The sequence below is a fragment of the Erithacus rubecula genome, assembly GCF_903797595.1.
Source record: "Erithacus rubecula genome assembly, chromosome: 19".
Lineage (NCBI taxonomy): Eukaryota > Metazoa > Chordata > Aves > Passeriformes > Muscicapidae > Erithacus > Erithacus rubecula.
Genome location: NC_136671.1, coordinates 11,412,148 through 11,434,243, shown reverse-complemented (window position 1 = coordinate 11,434,243; position 22,096 = coordinate 11,412,148). Strand labels below are relative to the sequence as shown.

Below are 22,096 nucleotides of genomic sequence, written 5' to 3'. Positions count from 1 at the left end.
AGAACCATTAGGCAATGCTTGAAGTAACAACCAATAACAAAAGCCCTAAAAATGTAATTTTTATCTACTGAATATCTGAACCACAAGCTGATGTTTTTCTAGAGTTTCTGGTAGAGTAAACTGTGAATCTTCTGCTATTCCAGCTTTTAAAAGGCATTATTAACTCCTAAATAAGCCCTATTATGAAATGTGCTTTCATCCTTTACTCACTTTTTTATTACACAATACTGTAGACATCAACTTTATAGCTGCTAAACTGCTATGAAAAGAGCTTTAGAGAAACTGATTTGTGCCATCACAAGGAACTGAACTTGAGTAGATGACCTTCAGAAAAAAAATGTCTCATGTTAAGTGCCATGCACTCAGTGTTGGGACATTATTAATTAAAAGCACATTGTCACTGTATTTTATCTTATACTCACCTAGAATGTCAAGAAATTTCATTTCAGGGTCATGAATATATTTAGGAACAAGCTGCATCCAAGGTACCCACTTTTTTTGAGTTGCATCAAAATGGAAGTCATACAAAGTTGGCAGCTGACCTGCAAACCATTAAGCAAATGCAAGTTTTTTAGGACACTTAGGAAATATTTCCTAAGAAAACAATTTGATTGAGATGAAAATGAAGGGTAAGATTATAGACCAAGTTGAGCAACACTTTTTTTCTATTTACAAGTCATTTAACCCACTAAGGCTTCAACCAAAACTCCTCTACTCTAGCACCTTCATCAAAACTATCACTTTTCCAGTACAATGAATGGGATTCAGATTAAATTATGACAAGATCCTACCTGGCAGCTCTCCTGGTTTAGCCAGGACGTTCTCACCCTGAACAATAGTCATGCAGGAAATAAGTTTAATGTTTTCATCAAATTTAATTCTCCCAGCATCAAGAAGAGAAGCACCTAAGGAGCAATACAAAGCTTCCAAGAAAAAACATTCCAGAACATCAGGACTTTCAGGCTGTACCAGCAGGACATCCAGCATTGCAGTCAACTGCACGACCTGTTGGAAAAAGGACAAATCTGTAAACAAAATTGCCATTTAGATGCATGAAAACTCTTAATATGTTTTCAGCTGATTGCTGGTCTTTTGCTCTTACAGGTGCATCTACTGTTATGTGCATTAAGTTCAGTAGAAGAGCATTTTTAGGTGCTGATAGGTTTGGTGTCTCTTTGTGCTCATCAGTAGCAAAGACAGACTGTCCTCCTGTGCTTTCTTTGGGAATGTTTTACTTTCTCCATCATTCTTTTTCTTTTTAGTTAAACATGCTCAATCTTTATTCTCTGTTTCTTACCATATTTAAATCTGTTTGAGGAACAATAGTCTTCAGCTTCCGTTCCTGTTTGCCATCCACAATTCCCTCCACAATCATATCAATAAGGTAGGGCACATACTTTTGAAAGAGACGATCCAATTCCACTCTCTCTTTCTAAGGAACAAAAGAAAGACAAAAATGCAGCTTGAAAGAAAAATTTTGACAGTAGGACTTCCCATCAATACCTGGCTGACCAGATATGATTACTCTTAAAGGAATAAATTTTACCAAATACTGTCTGAAGAAGTGCAATAATTCCCACCTCATTTTCTCTTCCTTTGACCCACTTCTTCCAGAAGGGTTCATATCTCAGATTTTTAGGATCTACAAAGACCATTCCACAGCGGGATACTGTGGCAGGAGATGCATACTGTAAGTCCCCAACCTATAAAACAATCACACCAGATAATGATAAAGATAATGGTAACTGCTTTTCAGGCTTTGAAGTCTCATCTTTAACTAACTCTTCCCCTGTATTAAATGGTACAGTCATTTCTTACCTCAAACAACAAAGCACAGTGTGCCTGAAGCCTAATCCGCTCCCCATTTGCCAGGGTCAATAACTTGTTGTCATCCATGACAGAATTCATGTTTTCAACCCAGAGAGCATCCACATCTCCATCAAAGAGAATGTACCTGTGTACAAGAGCCATGGGGCACTGAGTGATCTCTGATTTTGCTAACATATCTCTGTATTCAGAAGTGTCATCAATGGTGTCATTGTCAGTCCAGATATTTTGAAGTCTACCATTCATTTTTTATAACTGCACAGTTTCACCGAGACTAGAAATTCACAGGAGACAGAAAGACCCCTAGACATTTTCTATTTATTTAGCATTTGTTTTTTTAAATAGTGTAATATATTTTTTTTTTAATTGATGTAAACCCCAGGATTTCAAAACCACCACAATGATTTCTAGCTGCCTACCTTCGCTCTTTCTTGTCAGTGGGTCTGTTGATATCCCGAAAAATGTTTGACAGGACTCCATCTGTCCAGTCTCGTGAGACAGGGTCAAGGATCCCATACAGCTCAATCACACTCATAGCTTTAGGGTTCAATGTGTAAAGCTTTGTCAATAATCCCAGCCTAAAGATACAGCAAGAAAAGTAATAGTAAAATGTCACATTATCATCTCATGTTAATCCAAGAAAATACTCTGGGCGGCTGTTGACCCTGTCATGACTGGACTGAGTAATACAGACTGTGCCATTTACAGCCTGGTTTATATTCTATACTCACTTGTTTTGGGCCTGGCACAAGGTTTTAATAACAACTGTCTTGCCACCTCCAGTAGGTCCAACCACCATTGTAGTGTGACGAGTTAACATTGTCTCATACATCTGAACTACTTTATCCACCTGAAAAATAAACATGGATTCAATAGACTGCTGCCATGACTCTTTGGACAAGGTTAGCAGCTGGTCTATATCAGCTAAGTCTTCCTGGAGCCACTCTACAGCAACAATGCACCTGCAGCCTCATGTTTACAACAAAACCTCAAGCAATTCACATTTTTTATACCTGGACTGGTAGAATAACATAACCCCTTTCTTCCAGCACTTGTTCCACAGCATCATTAAAGTCAGGGTAGCGGACTCGAGGGCAATCCAGGCCAGGAAACAGGTCAGAGATTAGGCCAAGGAAGAGAGGCACATCTTCAAACACAAACTTAGGAAGATTCATATCTCGCAGAGCTCTCATTAGAACAACATCCTAGACAAAATACAGCAAAATCAATCTTTGCCAAATAGCTAACTAAGCAGCTAAAATGAGGTGCTTCAAAACTTTAAATTGTTAAAAACATAGCTTGATTATTTCAGTACAGATTTTGGAATTATTTTTGTCATCAGTTCCTAGTGGAAACAACAGAGGTTGCTTTATATGAATTATGCATATCAATAAGTAAGAATAACACACTGCCTTTTTCTACCATTTTAATCAAATGCCAAATGGCTGCAGTGGCCCATACCACAGCTTTCCTGAGCTGGAGCACTCACTGTTCAAAACCAGTTTTTGCTAGTCATCCGGAGATATTCATCTGGCTATTTGCATCCTGGACTTAATAAGCAGGAAAATCTAATTTTCCACAGATTTCCCTACTTTGACTGGAGTTCTAATGGCAGAGAGCACAATGAAACTTAATGAGAACAAAGTGAAATAATAAGACAAATAACACCAATGTTCCTATTTCCAAAGCAGATAAAATACATTAGATGGGGAAACACATCCCCTTTCTAATGAAAAAGATGATATGCCCAGGGAAACTAAGCAGCAAGTCTACCTCACTGAGCTCTGCTGATCCTCTTTTCAATTCTCCAGCCATCACCAACACTGACTTAAGGGCCCGTAGTCCAAAATCATAGTGATGTTGTTTAGAAAGCTGTTCCCTTGCCAGCTTGTACAGCACTGTCATCTTTTTGGCAAGGACCTGTTGGAGATTTAATTTAAATGATCAGGAATGTAGACATTGCTACTGGCCAAGCAAACATGGGTGGGTACATGGGTATGGGTAACAATAGAATTTTCTTACCTTTGCTGTAAGGAACCCTTCAGAAAACAGCATTATTTCACAGATCTGCTGAAGATCTGGTACAATAACAACCACAGGCCTGAACAGAGCTTTTACAGACTCGGGGAGCTCAGTCCGGCCAGCATAACCAGGATTCATTGTAATAAAAATGCCAATCCGGCTGTCCAGGGAAATCTCCTGTCCTTCAAACTAAAGGCATAAGAACACATTAGAACAATGTGAATTAGGAACTTGAAAAAAAATAGTCTATTTGCAAAGAGAAAAACAGTAATACTGAGGCACCCACTTAGGACAAAGTGTTTTAGATAGTCATCCTGATACAAACAGAGGGATGAATGTACCTTCTTTAAGATACTTCACAAACATCAAATTTTCTGTCTGAGGTTTCTGAATTCCAATAAGCATCAGTAAATAAACCCTCAGCAAATAAAGCCTCATAATCCACATCAAGTTAAATTACTGCAGTTCCTCATTACTACTAGACTATTACCCCATTTACTTGCTATTATCTTATTAAGATCACTTTTATCTCTCTTCACAAAGGAACAACCTAGCAAAGGATTAGGCAATCAGCAAGGATTTAACATCTTTCAAACCAAAAGTACATACTCAGGAGTTTGAAATGTTCAGCACAAACAAATTACAGAAGCAGCAACCCTTTGATCTAATGATGGAATCTAACCCTGTATCATGGCCTGAAAACCAAGATCACTCTTCTTTTTTAATGTTTACCTGGAATCTTTTCCACCCATTCATTAAAGCGTTTCGGATTGTCTGAATCTGGGAAGAAATGACTGAAAGCACAGAAGCGTCGATGCGATTGAATTCATCAAAGCATCCCCACGCACCGCACTGGGCGAGGCCTGAGAAAATTTTACCCATTGCCTGAAAGGAACACCAAGAAAATCTTCTCAGCAGTGACTATATAAAACATTCTGCATCAAAACATTTTGGAATATGCTCAAATTCTCGGTGGTGGATAAACCTCTGGATGCTTATCAGTCATGAGGTCTTGCAATAATTACTTACCAAGTGCAGATTGCCTATTATAAACTTAAACACACATCATACAGTCATTGCTCCCCTGTTTGAAAGGGCCTGAAATTCCTTCAGGAATTTATCAAAAATCAACATTTTTTATTAAATTTAATTATCAAACAGCATGGTATCTCTAAGGGAGAGATGTTTATGTAGAAGTTCAGAGCATGCCCTTATCCTGGGCACTGATAAAGAGCAGAAATTGGCATTTTATCAGAGAACACAGATCTTTAAGTCTTACTTTGAAATCCATGCCTTCTCCACAGTTTGTCACTACGCACAGCAAGCCCAGTGCTTTGGCCAGATCCTTGGTTGTTTCTGTCTTCCCTGTACCTGCTGGCCCTGCTGGTGCTCCTCCCAAAAACATAGATAGAGCCTTTGAAGACAAACCAAAAAGCAAAGCAAAGATCGGATTAGATTTATGTTAGGCTGGTAACAAAACCACAGTGAGAAGGATATCACTGATTTCAAACATCTTAGCGTTCATACTGGGAGACAGCAGGAATAAAACCAGGGTGTGACAAAGCATAACAAGGGCTGGCTATGAGAATGCCCTTGGAGGTGCACCTGTGTGAGGGTGAGGTAGATGCGGTCGGTGAGCGGGGTGATGACGAGCCGCCCGTTGAGCCCCATGTACTCGTAGCCGTAGCAGAAGGTGCCGGTGCATTGCCGCACCGTCAGCGCGTCCGGCTCGCGCTCCCAGTAAAAGCGCAGCTGGCTCTCCCACTCGAACTCCTGAGCCTGCAGGATGCTGCACGACAGAGCCCACGTGAGCCACAAGGATGGCAGTGACAGTGTAGGGGGAAAATGTTTCTAAAATCAGGGGAAGTGTATGCATAGATTCAGGGGGTGGAAAGAAAGAGCTGAGAAAGGGAACTAGGCCCTGGGAATAAATGTTGAGCTTTGTCTTTATTAGATCATGTAAAACTGCACCTGAGTAATCATCATATGATAATTGATTGTTAAATGTAATGATTGTTTGATAATTAAATATAATTATTGTTTAATTGTAATAAGAATCATGAGAAACTATGTAATCATAACAAGAATCATGAGAAAGGATGTTTAGGGGACCTGATAAAAATTACAAGAATTCATGCTCAGATAAGATCAATGTATACAATAGAACAATATGGGTTTAACAATTAATATGTAGTTATATAACAAAAAGGGTATAAAAAATTGTCCATCTCAAATCCATGTCGGAGTCATATTTGGGTTTGAACCCCTGATTCCCAGAGCTATTCAATAAAAGCACCTGCATATAATCCTCCACTCTAACAGCAGGACAACAACAGATTTGGTGTTTGCCCAGGAGCTGGAGGTGGTGCTTACCTGTCTCTGACAAATATATCGATGATGTCTCTGGCGTGCACGTCGATGATGAGAACAGTGTTGTATTTTTTCCTGTCATTTTTGCTCAAGGGCATTGTAATGCGGGTAACCAGGTCATCGATTTGTTTGTGCATTTTTTTAGCATAAAATTTCATTGCCTGTTTTTCTCCCTTTTTCACTTTCCGAAAGACATCCTCTACCTCCCAGGTCCACCACACTTGATTAGCAGCAAGCACCATCATGCCTTGGAAGAGCAACATCCAATCAACTCTATGGAAAACACATATAGTGAGGAGGCTGAATTACTGTTTATTTTCAGTAACTGATCATGAAAGGAAAAAAAAACCTCATGGAACAACAAAAAAGAAGTTCCTCCCAGTCCTGCAACAGCTACAACTCAAGCCAAACTTTTCAGAGAGGTACAGAATTCTATCAAAGTATGCTGTGGGATTTCAAAAGCCAAGGAACTATTCTGGTAGAAAAGCTGCTTGTTACAGGTATAAAATTGGCAAGTGGTATTCATTGTGAGATAAACTTACTGGATACATAACACCAAAATTAAAACTCGAGATTTAGGAAAATAGATATGAGAGATTGATTATGCATTCTTCATGGCTGGCTAAAATAGTGTGTGTGAATGTATTCATATCACCCCACATGGAGAAATGTAGACTAAACTGTGTAGGAATTGTAAAATTATGCCTTTTCTGTATCATTAACATATCAGGTCATTTGTGTTGTCCTTGACACTGATTGCTTCACCTGCTTCTGTCTTCACAATATCGAAAAATGGCTTCCTTGGTCAGGCGTCTGTTGGTCTGTCTCATTTCCTCCAGCACTACTGTCATCCAGTTCTCCACTCTGCCCACAGCAGGGACATTCTGTCTGAACTCCATCACCTCCCCCTCAGCTGAGATCATGGCTGTGGCAATCTTCTCGTCATTGTCACCATCCCTGAACCTCAGCGAGGCTATATTATCAAACATCTGAAATGCACCAACAAAGAAATTCACTGGCAGTTTAGAAACAAAGCCTCCAAGATGTAAGTGTATGCAGCCCAGTCCTCCTCCAGAGAAATGGATCTGACTCCTCAGTAATCAAATACAAACACTGATATATAGCCCAGCAGCAGAACTGCAGAATATCAAGCAAATAATCAGGCCCAAATTACACTGATTTTTTTCCCCTAGAAAATAAGAGCTAGGAGGAGCTACAATCTATGAGGAAAGTTCTTTAATAATAGATGATTCTGGTGTATCTTGAATGTTCCCCTATCATAACTGTTACCAACCAGAGTGAGAGGCAGCAGAGACTGTGCATCAGATTTGATCTGGTTATTCAGAAGCTCCTTCAAGATGCTGCCAAGATTCTCTTGGTATGCAAAAAATATTCATGCATCCTTATAAGCACATACAGTACAGTCTGTTAAATGTTTTAAAGCACCTAAAAGCACAAGGCACTGTGGAAAGCCAGATATTGTACCTTTATCATGTGTTCCTGGACACAGAGTGCACTGCTGCTGCCAAGGATACTGAGCAACTCATCATCAGATATAAAGAAAAATCTCGGGAAAGCATTTCTCTTGGAATCCAAATAATCATTCAAGCTTTTCTGGCATTTCTCCAGCACATCATTTATATGATGGAGGTCTGACAGACGATTTGGGGCTGCACAGCAATTTTTTATTATTGGGTCTTTTACAGTTTCTTCCATTATCTATACAGGGAGAAAAGGAAGTTTAGAAAATGTTGAACAGTAATATGTTATATTAACTTATATTTAATTAAGGACAAAGTATGCAAACAGCAAAAGAAGTACAGGTCCTTACAGAAGTAAAAGAAAGGTTTCTAAATGGTTTTGAAATTATTTTCTGGTGCTGCAGTGCTGTATGAAAACATGAAGGTAGTGTGTTTATGGAGATACAACTGTAAAAGCAAGTGTAAGCCCAACAAGGCTGTATCCCCAGTCAGGCCAGCTTAAGCACATACCTGACTTTGCTCCTGTACACAATGGTACTTCTAGGAGTGATCAAACATCATATTTCAAAATCACAGTACTCTCTCAATTTTGCACATGGGAAATAGAAAAGGAAGCCATACTCATATCAGGAACATGTGCTCAGTATGGGAACAGTGGCATGAAGCAGAAAAGCCTTTCTAGCATGTACATAGGTCCTCAATCAACTGCAACACTTCTAAACTTCTTACCAAGGTAAAAGTAAAAAGTTGTAAACAATGAAAGGAAAAGAAGATTCTGACTACCCTATGCTGCCAGTCAAGGATCTCACCTCTGCCCATCTTAGCTAAATCAGAAGAAGTCTTCTGGTTATGACAGATGTTAAGTAAAATGCCTGGGTTCCCCAGTCTCATATTCAATGAATTATAGCACATCATTCTCAGCATTACACATGTCACAGAAGACTATAAGTAACTATGGAACTGGAAGCAAAATGTACTAAATAATTATGCTGATCACAAGTCAGTTACTTGCCTGTTTAAACATTTTGTCTACACGATCAAATATTTTGACTTCTTCAGGAAGCTGTGATCTGATATCTGCACTGACAAAAATGCTCTCCAGGTACATCCATTTTCTCTGAACTGATATCCAGATCTAAGAACCAAATGTTACCATCAGAGGAAACCAAAGTACAATAGAAAATTTGGATTATAAATAATAAACATTAATTATTTAGTCCAGCACTTTCCTCTTACCTCGCTTACTTCACTAATCAATGACAGAATTTTTTCCCATTTTTGAGCAGCTGAAAGAAAAGGACCCACGAATCGACTGCCCAAAACACTCTGAAGATTGGCATTGTTGTCATCAAGAGTCTCCAAAATTTCCTCTACAGATCCCAGAATAAAGCCACGTGTCTCAGTGCCTTTGGTGTACACTTCTACAGGGAATTTCATATTTTCCCATGTTTCTATTATTTCTTTCATTGCCTGCACATGAATAAAAAGATCCATATTTCAGTCTTCAAAAACTGGAGAACTATAATCTTAGCAAAAAAGAAAATAAACCAGCTAATCCAGTAAAATTTTTGCACAGATTTTCTAACTCTGGTTTATTAAGAAAGGTCTATTTCAAAGCATGATAGCAAGAGAATGTATCCTTCTTCAGATCCATTTTCATAGCACAACCTTTCTTACTGTAATCATAGAAATCCAATATGCTGCTGCCAAACCTAATTCTGCAAGGATCTTGTGCCAGTAGGAGCTCCTTAACAGAGCTATAGATCTTAGCTCATGTAGCTCATGGCAGCTCTCTGAAGATGGCCAAACTTGCTCTCATTTAAAAATCTTAAATAAAACTGATTGTTGTCATCCTTTTTAGTTTTACTATGATTCTATAGTTGACCACATTACCTTCTCAATGCTAAGTTCTTTAACAGCAGTTCCAACTATATCACTGATAACATCAGCATGTCTGTGAAGCTCCATGGCAAACATATTTTCCAAAGTGAATGTCTCTGTTTTCATTTCAAACCTTGTTCCTGTTTTCTCCATAAGCTCTTCCCAATGCCTGTTTTAAATTGACACATCAGTTTAACACCATGATACAATAAAAGCCAAAAACAACTGTAACATATAATAATGAACTCATCTTTAGCATTCTGCTGTTTAAACAAGAACAACTGGTTTGAACACATGAAGTATCCCAGTCATTGCAGCACCTTTCATGCTATTACACAAGTTTATTAAGCAGAAATAAAGTTCCAAGCTCCAGGACATAGCATAATCCCAGTAACAGAAACTGAAAGTTCTAACAAAGATAGCAAACGATAACAAACTTCTACATATAGTGATATAAATAAATCAAAACAAACCTTTCCCTTAAAGCTTCATTTTTCAAATCAAGCAACAAAGGAATGGAGTTGAGAAATGCCCTCAGTTTTTTGTCCAGCTGGACAGCTATTGGCATCCCACGCAGTTGTCTGGGCAGCTTCCGAAGGACTTTCATAAATCCTTCGGTTCCATCCTGAAGAACTTTGACATTGAGATTTATCCAGAGTGTCTGAGACCATTCCTCCTTAGCTGCCTGGAAACAAGGACATTAAGAAGGGAAAAAAAAAATCATGTTCATTTTAGTTTTGACTCCCAAAATGTAATTGTATTAACATTTTACAAACATAAAATTTTTATGTTTGTAAAACAAGTAAGCACATGGGAGAGACAAGTTCATGTCCAAGATAGATTCATAGCCAAACACAATCAGTTGTATAAGAAATAGTAAAAATGGAATTTGGAGAACAGGACCATACTTTTTATTTACAGGACATTTAAATTTTGGAAAAATAAAACTTCTTAAAAAATAGTTAAGCCTGATATACCCACAGTCACCTGCATACATCCCATACCCAAAGCAGTTTCACTGAATCAATTAGGAACCAAGTGCAGTAAAATGCCATCCAACAATTATTAGATGCTGGAAAAAGTCTGTTCCCATCTGATGAGAGGATGTGTTTGGTCCCCCATGGAGACATTGATAGTTGCACTAATACTATTAAAATCATTTCAGAGGGCAGAGTTTATTTCATGCAAAGCTTCAGAGTTGGCAGTAACCAGGGGACAATGCAGCCTCTTCTTCTGTCCTCCACCTTTGCTGTGTGTCTGTGCATGAACACATGTGTGTCCCTGCAGACTCAGAGTGACACTCACCTTTTGTTGTGCATAAATGTCATAGATCTGCTTCAGAGCTTTTGCATCTTCCTGTGCTTTTACTAAGTTTGGGTATGCTGTTGCTGATAAGCCCAAAAGTTTCTCAGCACTGCCCAGCTCCTTTTGCCTTTTTTCCAGTCTCTCTAACTCTTTTTCAAATATAGCCATGAGTTCTAGTCCTGGGAAAGGATAGGAATTTTTCACGATAAATCATCACAAGGTTCATGGGAAATAAATAAGACACAATTTGTACAGTCTCTAGATGTTCCAGTACTAAAAGTGTTCACAGTCCTGGTGGATGAGTTCTTATGTTAATAAGGAAATCATAATTTTCTGGTTTTACATAAAATTTGAATTATCCAATGACTAATATTTTCAAAACATCACTTCACACACATTAATCCATTTACCTTTATCAAGATCATCCCCAACAACACCAGGCCCCTCAGTCAAGAGTTTCTGGAAAAAATCTTCTGTCTCTTTGCTGTAGTCCTCAATTTGTTGCTGTGTCACCTAAAAAGAACAGTGTTTAAATAGTTCCATTAAACTGTTTCAGTTTCCAATAGCTTTCTATAACAGTTACAAATATTACCTTTGTGAATGTTTCTTTTGCACCTCCTTTACAATCCAGGTTGCGACTGACTTCTGCTGCTTCCATAAGGACAGTCTCCCACGATTCCTTGAGATAGTCAGACATCACTTGTTCTTCTCTGGGTACCTAAAACAAAACAAGTAGCACTTCTCACAAGACATAGGTAGACACACACTTTCACAAGAAAGTGAGGAATATGTTCTCACCTTATAAATTTGCAAAACACAAAACCAATACTAAAGCAGCCTTAATCAGATTTAAACACATGCTGTATGTCCATTTTAAAGTGGACATACTGATTTGACAAGGGAGTCTGGGCTACAGAGCCTCCAGACACCCTTTCAAACCTCAACAACACTGCAATTCTATAACACATCTTAAAAGGAAAACATTGTTCATTCACACTTGAGGCATTTGTGTCCTTAGCTGAGATCTGAAAGGTTTGATGAGACATGCACTTACTGGAATATTGTACATTTCAAGAGTTCTGTATCTCTCCCCTATGTCCAAGTATCTCAGTTCCACCTCAAGGGAAATGCTTCTGACAACCCCAAATGCACTCAGGACAACTCTGAGATCGTCCAGCGTTTCAGGAGGTCTAGTCACATTCTCTGATAATCTCTGTAAAAAGTAAAGATCATTTCTAGAATCAACACTGACAAAGCAATTGCCAGAATTATAATAATGAGCCAAACACAAAACAAATAACACAAGAAAATAACATGCCAGATCCATTTTTAGTGTAAGTGATAAAGATAACAAAAAAAACCAAGCTGAAAACACCTACCTGAATCTCACCTTGAAGGCTGAACAGCTCCTCTCTTGCTAAGTCATTAAGCAATTTCCCAAGTGACATCATCCAGCTTTTAGCATTCTCCTGAACTGCTAAGGCTAAAGGAGCCAGCTGAAGTCTGATAAATTGCTCATCTTTAATCAAGGGCTGAGAAGTCACTTCCTGAATTACCTTCATGTAGAACTGCAAGTGCTCATCAAAGATAACACAGGCAGGTTTTTCTGCAGCCAAACGGTCCAGGAGTGCACCTTTGTCTGATTTCCACAGCAGGTCATACTTCTGCCATTGGTTCAGACAGTTACTGAGAGAAGCCAGGAGTTTGTGGACATTCTGAGTGATGAGATCAGCCTGTTCAATTATCAGAGGGCTCTGGGAGACATCACTGTAAAAACTGAAGGTGACAACTTCATCTGCCTTGACGTACTGATGAGGGCATTCAATACACGTACCGTGCATCCATCGTATGAAATGCTGCAGTTTTAAAGACAGGGACAGAAAACAGTTACCTTGTTAAGTGATTTTAGTTAAATCATTCATAGAATCACTTAGGTTGGAAAGATCATTGAGTCCAAGCAGTCCAGGACTGTCAAGTCACCCACTAAATGGTACATGTCCCCACGTGTCACATCTACACATCCTCCAGGAGCGGTGACTCCATCACTTCCCTGTTCCAATGCTTTCTCCCCTTCCAGTGAAGGAATTCACCATTATTTAGTACACAATGTAGGAAGTGGTATAAATGATTTCTCAAATTAATTGTTTTTCTGACAGCAAAAAAGAGATCACACTTTCCTATCAACTTGAGGAGAGTTAATTTCATCCTAACAAAACTTTTCCATGCATTACTCAACCTGCTTCTAAAATCTCTGCTGAGTAACAATATAGCATGACACAAAGGAAAAGGTATTGGCTCCAACAGTCTGAATACAGCAGTGGAGAACAGCAGGCAATCTGAGCACAAAAAGCACACTTAAACTGAATTTATTCATCAGGTGACATCTGGAATCATTCATCCATCAGCAGAGGGCAGGAAGATTGTCACATTATTTGGCTTCTTTTCAGGAAAGCAGTTCAGTGTGAAACTATTTATGCAGGGAAATATTGCTACATCATTGCCAGTAAATTAGACACCTCATCTAGATATTTGCTGTCCTAGATGCCTTTCTCCAACGTTTTCTGAACTGTTTTTCTGCTGCTTCTAATGTAATGTAATATAATGTAGAGGAGTCACTCACATTCCTTATTCTACCAGATTATTCATACATCAGAAAGCAACATCTGCAGTGCAATCTGAAAAGTACTTCTTTCTGATGTATGCTGATTTATAGAACCAAATCATGTCCTTACACTGGCAAAACTGCTAAAAAGTAATTAACCATTTTACCTGAGTAAAAATTGAATCTTTTTTTTCCCTTGATCATCAGTTTGTAAAATTAAGACAGTCTGTAAAATTAGATCAATGTACTGGATATTTTGATTTCAAGATAAAGCAATATGAATCCCCCCTTTGACATTAATGCTTACCCAAGCACACAATAAGATTACTTCATTATAATCACAAACAAACTCTGGAAACAAAAAGAAATCCTTATCAAAAATCACCTTAGTGACTTGAACACAGTCTTGGATACATTGCACAGTCATTTCTTCAATCTCACTGGCATTAGGTTGCAAGGTTATCTCAGGAACAGATAAAACAGCTTCTATTTGTAACAGTGGCACATTTGCAAGAACAGTTGCATTAAAAGCCTGCAAATTCCTGAGAAAAGGAAAAAAAAAAACAGTGTCAAAGATAGAAATAATCAGGTGCTGCCCCTGGGAAAATTCCCAAGAGAGGCTGCAATTTTCAAGTGTGTGCTTAAATCTGTAACCTGAGTTATCACTGATTCCAGCTGGAAACACTGATGTGTCTGGGAGAAAAACTGTCCTGCTAAACTGATTTAATGCAAAAGCTTCACTTGCTAGAAGAAGCTGTTGGAAGGAATGAATGGAAATATTTTGGAGCAAAAGGATCCTGAAACTGTGGTCAATTTCACTGCAAAAGCCCAGACAAGAAATCACAGCAAAGTCATCTGAGCATGGATTACATTACAGAACATGGATCATGGGAAGAAGAGATGATTGGGAAGTTTAGATAGATATCACAATAGAGCTGCAATGGTATTGCAATAATACCTTGTTCATAAGAGAAACCTTCTAATATCTTGTTCCAGCATTGGCCTCAGCCACTGCAGAACAAGTAAAACCTTTATTCTTGGACTTGTGCCCCAGGCAGTACAGGGAGGCACCTGGTACCCAGACACCAAGTTCTCAAAATCATGTTCTTTAGGAGAACAAAATCTTGATTTCAGAGATAAACCAGGGAAGTGCAACTACACACATTGCAAACAGCATGTCTTATTTCTCTCTTCTGCTAACAACATGCTAATATCCATTTTCTCAGAAGCTGGCTTTTCTCTGTACCTTGTTATCAGTTCTCCATACTTCATAGGAAAAAAAAATCATCAGAAATACAAATCTTCCACAAACTGTAAGTCACTGATGAGTTCAAACAGAATGTCAGTACACACTATCATCAACAGATCCAGGAGAACCTGAAGATGACTGAAAACCCATTAAAGCAAACAATTGACTTACTTCACAATTAACTGTGTCAACACCTGATAAATCCTATTTTCCCAATATGCATAATAGGAAGCTAATTTTGGAGATTTGCCACTGTTTGTATTGGCAACTCGTCTTTCCACTTCTATTAGCAACTGTGGAATTGCAGAATACTTTCTAACCAATTGTTCCACAACTTTTGCTTGCTCACACTTAACATAGTCAAAAAATTCTTTTGCTCCTGTAACAGATACAAAAGATAGCATTATTAATTGCAAAAGATCTAAGTTTTATATACTGAAATAAGTACCTTAGTTTTATTTGTGAACATGAAATTGATCTTATATAACGATAAAACCTATCTTTACTTATTAAAGCTTAATTTATTAATATTTCAGCCCTCTGAAATATGGATTTTAATTGGCTTCAATTATTTAATAGCAACCTTTTTACAGATATGATGTGTTGAAAGAAATTGACAAGTGACAGATCTGGCAGACAACCAGCTCGCTGCCATTTCCATCTGAGGAGACAGTTCCATCCTCTGGTACACCCTGAATTACTACTATAACCAGTTTTAGTAACAATTAGTTGATCTAAGTAACTAAAACCACAAAGTAGCAGACAAGAGAAAAATAAAACACAACAGAGCTTGGAAATGAAAATAAAAAGACTTACCAGGATGTTTGTCACCATTTCTTGAATGTGGAAACTTAAAGAGTTTTGTTGATTCTATGGACTGAAGTTTGCTGCTTATGTCTTCAGAAATATGATGAATCTGATGGACAAGTAACTCCAACTTCCCAATGGTTTGTGTACATTGGACAATAAATTCACCAATACCTTGAAATAAATCATAACCCTTTAGGTTCTTTTCTCTTTTAACAAGTATTTCACCCATGCATCAAAACTGCCACAAGGTGTGTTTTATCTCTAAGAATGACCCAAGTTTCTGCAAAATCACAGATTAGATGTTTTCTCAGCTAATCCTTCATCCTGCTCCCTTACAGCTTTTAGCTACGGGCTTCTAATGACCTCCAGTGTTTTAATTATAATAAAAACACAAGAAATATCTCCTGGATCAGAGTTTGTCTAACCTGCTATTCTGCCCCTGTGGCAAGAAGATGGATCATATGTTCTGCCATCATAAAAAATAGATTGCAGAACTAAGGAGATTTTTTTTAACTAAAAATAAATGTCTAAGGCCATTTTAAAATAGTATCTCCATTACCTACAGACTTCCACGTGAGTCTTTTGTGTCCTGTTTTCAATATTCTCCAGAGTTCTTGGATATAGTGATCAAGAAGTTTCATTTCTGCTTCATTCATCATCTCCATTAATTTGTGATAGGAATCCAGCATGACTTTTAATTTATTTGTGTACCTACAGAATGTAAAAAACCACAAAACAACAAAACACAAAAATTATTATTTTCTTGAAAAGCAGCTCCAAACTCCAACAAAGAGCAGAGAACTTCCATTTTTCTATTCAGACTTCCATATAAAGCAAACTTTGCAGAACTAAACAGAAAACATGTATTGACTATGAATGTAATCTATTTCCCACTCAAAACAAAAGAAAGGTTTCATATGGTTCCAGTAGTGGTTGGACAAACCTCTCCTGCCCCAGCTCTGCAAGTTATGGACACAGCCCCAGTTTGAAGCCCATTAATGAACTGAACAGGTGAACTTTAAAATCCATTTAGGGACTTATAGGCATATCTGTGTGCTAAATGTCTGTGATAATTTGGACACAACTAACTTATCCAAACCTGAACAGGAAGAATGCATGAGTGAATTTAAATGAGCTGAAATCTAAATGGCAGTAACAATTAATTGCAAATTATTTTCCTCTCAGATTTGGACAAGCAGTTAATTTGTATAACAATGCTACAGCATAAAGGATACAAAGAGTACCAGAGAAAAGCTTAGCAGTGCAACATGGCCATTAGAAATTGCACTTTAAAAAAAATAATCACTAAGGGCTCTCATATTTCCAAAATGTGATGACTCAGGGCTGTTCCTGTTTGGAGTGGAATCACTTGAAATGCAGCCATAAATCTGTATGTGAGCAGATACTCTGTTACAGCCTTACCCAAGGTATTTGTCTTCCTGTAGTGCCACATATCTTGCCAATTCTGGCACTGGAAGCCCCAGTTGTTCCATGTATTTTGTTTCAGCGATGATCTCTTGGATTTCAGGAGAAAAATTCAGAGTGAAGCAGATACTTTTCTTGGTGGTGACAGGCTCCTCTGTTGCAGGGCTCTACAGCACAAGAAAGAGCAGCAGAAAGGAGAGAAACACCTTGCATTATAAGGTAAAGGTGAGCTTCTGGAGATATTTGATAAGGCAGAAGGTAAAAGTCAGAATTACTGACATTCACAGCTTGTGGAAATGCCTTTAAAATTTTATAGTGGCCTCAGCATTCTTGGTTCAGAAATTACACCTTTTTTATTTTTAATACCTTTTCAGTTGTCAATTGCAAGAAACAAACCAAATCATCTCTGTTTACACACTGCTGCAACCAGTCAAAACAGAAATCCCAGTGGAAATTCAGAATCAGACAGAAGTTTAGTAGGAACAGGATTCTGCAAGATCTTTGCTGGAAGTCTACCTCTACCTAACTTCAGTCCCAAGTACTACAGCAGTGTCCCAAAAATGTTGTACTAAAACCTACAAATTAACAGGAACTACAGCACAGAAGAACACACACAATTCAATCATTTCATCAGGAACAATTCAATCATTTGCCAGGTGATTCAGGAACTATGCCTTACAAAGGACCACAAACAATTCTGAGCTCTAACTTTTTCTAAATCTGTGTTTAAAACATTACTCTCAGAAAATTCCCATTGACCATCCGGTAGGTTTTAGTTTTTCCCCTCAGAGAAGCTGGTACACAATCTTCCTACATTTCACCTGCTCAGAAGTCTCTGGATTAACATTTGTTGCAGCCCCATCAGTGACAATAGTCAGTAGAGTCTCTTTCAGTAACAATGGAAGCATGTGTTCTGTCCTCTCTCTCCACAGATGGTATTTTTCATCTTCATATTCTTTCAATTTCTCAGCCACTTGGAGGTACATTTGTTTCACCTGGAAAGGACAACTCTGTATAGCTCATTTTAAAGACCATGAGAAATGTTCAACTAACCTGTCCTAATAGGGCCTCTCAATATGGTTTCTGTTTTTTATTAGATAAGAGATAAAGTAACACCCTGTAATTAATGCAGACACTGGAGAATTTTGGCTCTTGAATTATGTAATTGATTCCATCACTGTCTCCCTGGGAAACAGCGGGAAGGTTTCAATCCAGTTTTCACATCTAACATGGCTTGCTGTGTGCAAAGACTTGGGATTCCCCCCTCACCACAGAGCACTTTCACATCTTTAGAAGTGTGTAAAGAAAGTGTTTCTTCCTTCAGCAAGTACCAAAAGACCCAACATACTTCCTTTCCACGTTCAGAGGTAAGCAACTCCTCTTCTTCTTCTTGGAATCGAGTAATGGTGTGTGTGATGCGATGGCAAAGGGACCGGGACCAGGATATTGCTCCAGCCACTGGAGGATGGTTCTTATACAGAGGTGGATCCTTGTGGCTCTCAACAAAGATTTGCTCAACAATTTCAACCTAGAAGAGAAAAAATACTGCAAAGAATTGTTTTGCCACTGCTTGTCCATGATCATTGTCTGATACACAGCACAAGTTCTGAAGCTAATTCCAGCAGCAGGACAGAAAATAATTATTTTGTCTTCCTTTCTCTGTCTTGTGGAGCTGCTGTTATGGCAGCATTTCCTGTAATACTACATTTTATTGAGTTAAATGTTCTTTGAAATATCAAGAAAAAAGCTGATATGAAAAGCATTCCAACATCCAGTCTTCTACATTCTACCCTTCCAAAGCTGATCTATGACACCTTCTGATCATATAATGAACTTGACCATGACAAGAAAGCTGTAGGGTATAAAAAACCAGTTTTCTCAGGAAGACTGAGCTGCTGTTTACAAGGTGCAGGAATAGCCACAAGCCTTGTTGCATTCAGAGCACCTTCCTGCTCCCATAGAGTGCCTCACATACACAGATATGCACAATATTTCAGCAAATTAACCAGACTATTTCTCCATCTAGGTCCCAAAAAAAGAGAGCAATTATCATGTTTACTTATAAAAGTTTTTAGTTTTTTAGGTAGAAAATGACATCACGCAGGTATTTAGATATATACAGATTGATGATTTTCATTAGGTAAAGAACTTCAGGTAGTGGATAAGAAATCCCTAAACTGAATACCTCTTTACAATATTGCTCCAAAACATCTCTGAACTTTTTCATTAACTGCTTATTAATAGTTTCACGAATCTGGATGTGTTTGTACTTAACCAGCATGTCAAAAGCAACTTCTGCTGATCGAAGGGTCATAAAAGATTCATCAATAAATATTGTCATCTTTTCTTCAATATCCTAAACAAGGAAGAAAGCAAAGAAACCCTGTCACTTAGAAATTCATTCTGCAAAACCAAGAAAGGGTGGCAAAGCAAAAATACTTTTTAGTAACAGCAGTCAAGCTTGTTTTTACTACTTTTTGGGAATCACAGTATATGGTACTTACAGTAACATCTTCTCTAAATTCTTCCATAACAAATCCCCAGTCACGTGCACTTTCCATGCTAAAAGGATCAAAGGTCAGGTCTTCCATAGGACTAATTACTATATTCACTTCTCTCTGTAGATCATCAACACCCTTTGGATTTTCTGACACAGTTATCAGTTCAGGAATAAACATATTGTGAAGCTCTTCAGCGACCTATTCATTCAGAAGAACATAGTATAAAGCTTTCTTTTTAATATTTTTTCTGCCATCAAACACACTACTCTTAATTTTTTCTGTTAAAAAAAATCAACCACTTCAGAGAATTATCGGTTTGAATTAAATTTAAAATATTTTAATACAAGACACTGAAAAAAAACCCAGCAGCAATCTACATGCCCAGCATTTCAGTTGCTATAATAGATAATACTCAGTTATTAGTCCTTTTCATTCCACTTTACACACAGTTTATTGGTGGACCATATTGCTAATTACCCTGACTTGCATTAGCCTAAACACACACCTCTTCATTCATGTTATTCTGCAATTAATACAGATTCACAGATGGCCAGATTTTATTTTATAATATACTTAAATGGTATTTTATGTGAATCATTAAGATGGCAACCCATGAAAATCACAAATGTGTGAAACAGTTGCTGTAAGTCTCCTATGTTCACAGCATGCACACAGTGGCACCTTTACCCAACCAGTACTTGGAGAAAAGTTACTCCACTTCCAGAATTAAACATATTTTGTTGGAGTAAAAGGCACTGCTCAGGTCTCAAACACAAAACTAAGTTGTGAACAAGTCTACACCTACAACACAAAACAATCTCCTCTACAGACAGTGATTACACAATCTCTTTATCTATTGTCTATATTCCTACCTGAAAAATGTCATACAGATCTTGACAGACTGAAACCATATAATCTGTTTTTTCAAATAAACGTTTCGCATCAAATTTCCAGTATCGTTTACTTCCTGACTCCTCAACTTGGATACAAGTAGTAAAATAACATTTTTTCCATTGTTCAAGAGTGTTCCGGGCTTCTGTTATTTTCTTTTTTGCAGCAGCTATGTCTTGTCTATTAATCAAATTAACACAGTTAAGATACTATAGATAAAATTCTACAGATTAAAAAAAAAAAAAAAAAGTATCTCAGCTGGAATAATATATCCTGGTTTAGCAGCTTCAAGATCTAGGCAAAACTTATAACTTATTTTCAATGTGATTTGGAAAGCAGATGTTACTTGAGGAGGGATTTTGGTTATATTCAGGCCATTTTTTTACCTCTATTTTTTATTTGTTTTATTGGTTTATGTTCTTCCAATACAAAAGAGGACAAGAATCTATCTCTTCAGGGCTGATTTAGCAATTTCTGAAAATTACAAAATAAATCCATTTGTAATTGACCTTCTAATACAACTTCAGATGGTTGAAAACAGCGGGCACGTCTTTGGTGGAATCATCATCTACTGCACTTAGTGCAAGACAAGGAAAGCTTTTAACAAACACAGCCCAGTTAAACAGAAACCCAGCACTCACTTAAAGAGAGTCTGCAGATCCACAACTCTGCGCACTCTGGCTGAAATCTGCCATGAAATTCGTTCCAAGAGGGGCACCATGCGCTCCTCCTTGTTGTAGTGCCGTGACATGATCCACAGCAGCCTCAGGGCATTCAGCAGGGAAGGGATTGTATTGGAGATAACATCAACCCCAGTGCCAGTTGATAAGTTCTATGAAATGCATATTGTGGGTAAGATGTCATGAAAACATACAAACTCATATTTGGCAAATTAATGTTTATTCGGTAGTTGCCTCAGGTTATGAAAGTCTGTAATATTGTTAATAACCTGGACAAGGAGACATTCTAAATAACACACATGGTTAAAGATGTGCAAATCTGCACCTTTTGCTCCAAATTATGTTTGGTTCTGATTTTAAATGATAAGTCTACTCTTTGTTTGGATGATCTTCAATACAATTTCAACTTTGAAACATCAGCTGTAATTTGTGGTAGAAACTACCTAATAAAATGGAGTAGGGAGATCTTTGTTTTCCCCAGTCCAGCTATGCCATCAAAACTTCCAAAGTTGGACTACAAACCAAGTGCTCACAGTTCTGAGCTTTCAAACATTAAAACCACTAAAACAAAACAAGCAACTCTTTTATAAAATTAAATATAATTTGTGAATCTAGAGAATATCTTTATTGCAGCTAAAAAGTGAGAAAATAAGCAAGAGGTGATTACATCAACAGAGAAACCCAACTCAGGTAAGTGCAGTTCAGACTCCAGGTTTTCTCATGGACAGCTACCTTCAAGTGGCGTTCCAGAGTGGAGAGAAACTTGGCATTGTCTTGAGCTTGCACCTGATGTCTTCTGAGGTCACTTAAGACTATCTGTAAATCTGCAGTAAACCCAGATTCAGCTTCCTGTAGTATTTCCAAGACTTTTTGCACCTCTGGAAGCTTTATCTGTGCAGTAAGAGCCCTTAAAGTTGCATTTTTTTCACGCCAGAGGTAAATCTCTGCAAGTGGACCATTATCCTACAAGCAATGTGCAATCAAATTAAAAAAAAAAGCTGAATTACCATTATGCAAGAGTGAGTATCTATAAGCAGGATTGTATTTGTTCC

At 37.9% G+C, this 22,096-nt stretch overlaps 1 protein-coding gene across 1 annotated transcript in view; it reads right to left on the bottom strand.

Annotated features, from left to right (window-relative positions):
* The window catches only part of DNAH10 (dynein axonemal heavy chain 10), a 48,953-nt gene that overhangs the window by 23,864 nt on the left and 2,993 nt on the right, over positions 1–22,096 (bottom strand). Inside the window, exons 6-42 of the mRNA XM_079323086.1 lie at positions 21,777–22,007; positions 21,006–21,196; positions 20,346–20,544; positions 19,477–19,671; positions 19,158–19,328; positions 18,321–18,500; positions 17,794–17,967; positions 16,970–17,139; positions 16,107–16,258; positions 15,554–15,718; positions 14,909–15,116; positions 13,874–14,030; positions 12,266–12,742; positions 11,941–12,099; positions 11,479–11,604; positions 11,297–11,399; positions 10,887–11,065; positions 10,055–10,266; positions 9,594–9,750; positions 8,937–9,170; positions 8,713–8,835; positions 7,705–7,938; positions 6,985–7,208; positions 6,223–6,492; positions 5,455–5,638; positions 5,129–5,263; positions 4,582–4,734; positions 3,850–4,038; positions 3,601–3,747; positions 2,841–3,032; positions 2,559–2,677; positions 2,247–2,405; positions 1,819–1,954; positions 1,581–1,703; positions 1,298–1,432; positions 792–1,005; positions 423–542 (exon numbers count right to left, since the gene is read on the bottom strand). Of these exons, the coding sequence (XP_079179212.1) occupies positions 423–542; positions 792–1,005; positions 1,298–1,432; positions 1,581–1,703; positions 1,819–1,954; positions 2,247–2,405; positions 2,559–2,677; positions 2,841–3,032; positions 3,601–3,747; positions 3,850–4,038; positions 4,582–4,734; positions 5,129–5,263; positions 5,455–5,638; positions 6,223–6,492; positions 6,985–7,208; positions 7,705–7,938; positions 8,713–8,835; positions 8,937–9,170; positions 9,594–9,750; positions 10,055–10,266; positions 10,887–11,065; positions 11,297–11,399; positions 11,479–11,604; positions 11,941–12,099; positions 12,266–12,742; positions 13,874–14,030; positions 14,909–15,116; positions 15,554–15,718; positions 16,107–16,258; positions 16,970–17,139; positions 17,794–17,967; positions 18,321–18,500; positions 19,158–19,328; positions 19,477–19,671; positions 20,346–20,544; positions 21,006–21,196; positions 21,777–22,007 (6,697 nt within the window). The remainder of the gene's footprint in view (positions 1–422; positions 543–791; positions 1,006–1,297; positions 1,433–1,580; positions 1,704–1,818; positions 1,955–2,246; positions 2,406–2,558; positions 2,678–2,840; positions 3,033–3,600; positions 3,748–3,849; positions 4,039–4,581; positions 4,735–5,128; positions 5,264–5,454; positions 5,639–6,222; positions 6,493–6,984; positions 7,209–7,704; positions 7,939–8,712; positions 8,836–8,936; positions 9,171–9,593; positions 9,751–10,054; positions 10,267–10,886; positions 11,066–11,296; positions 11,400–11,478; positions 11,605–11,940; positions 12,100–12,265; positions 12,743–13,873; positions 14,031–14,908; positions 15,117–15,553; positions 15,719–16,106; positions 16,259–16,969; positions 17,140–17,793; positions 17,968–18,320; positions 18,501–19,157; positions 19,329–19,476; positions 19,672–20,345; positions 20,545–21,005; positions 21,197–21,776; positions 22,008–22,096) is intronic.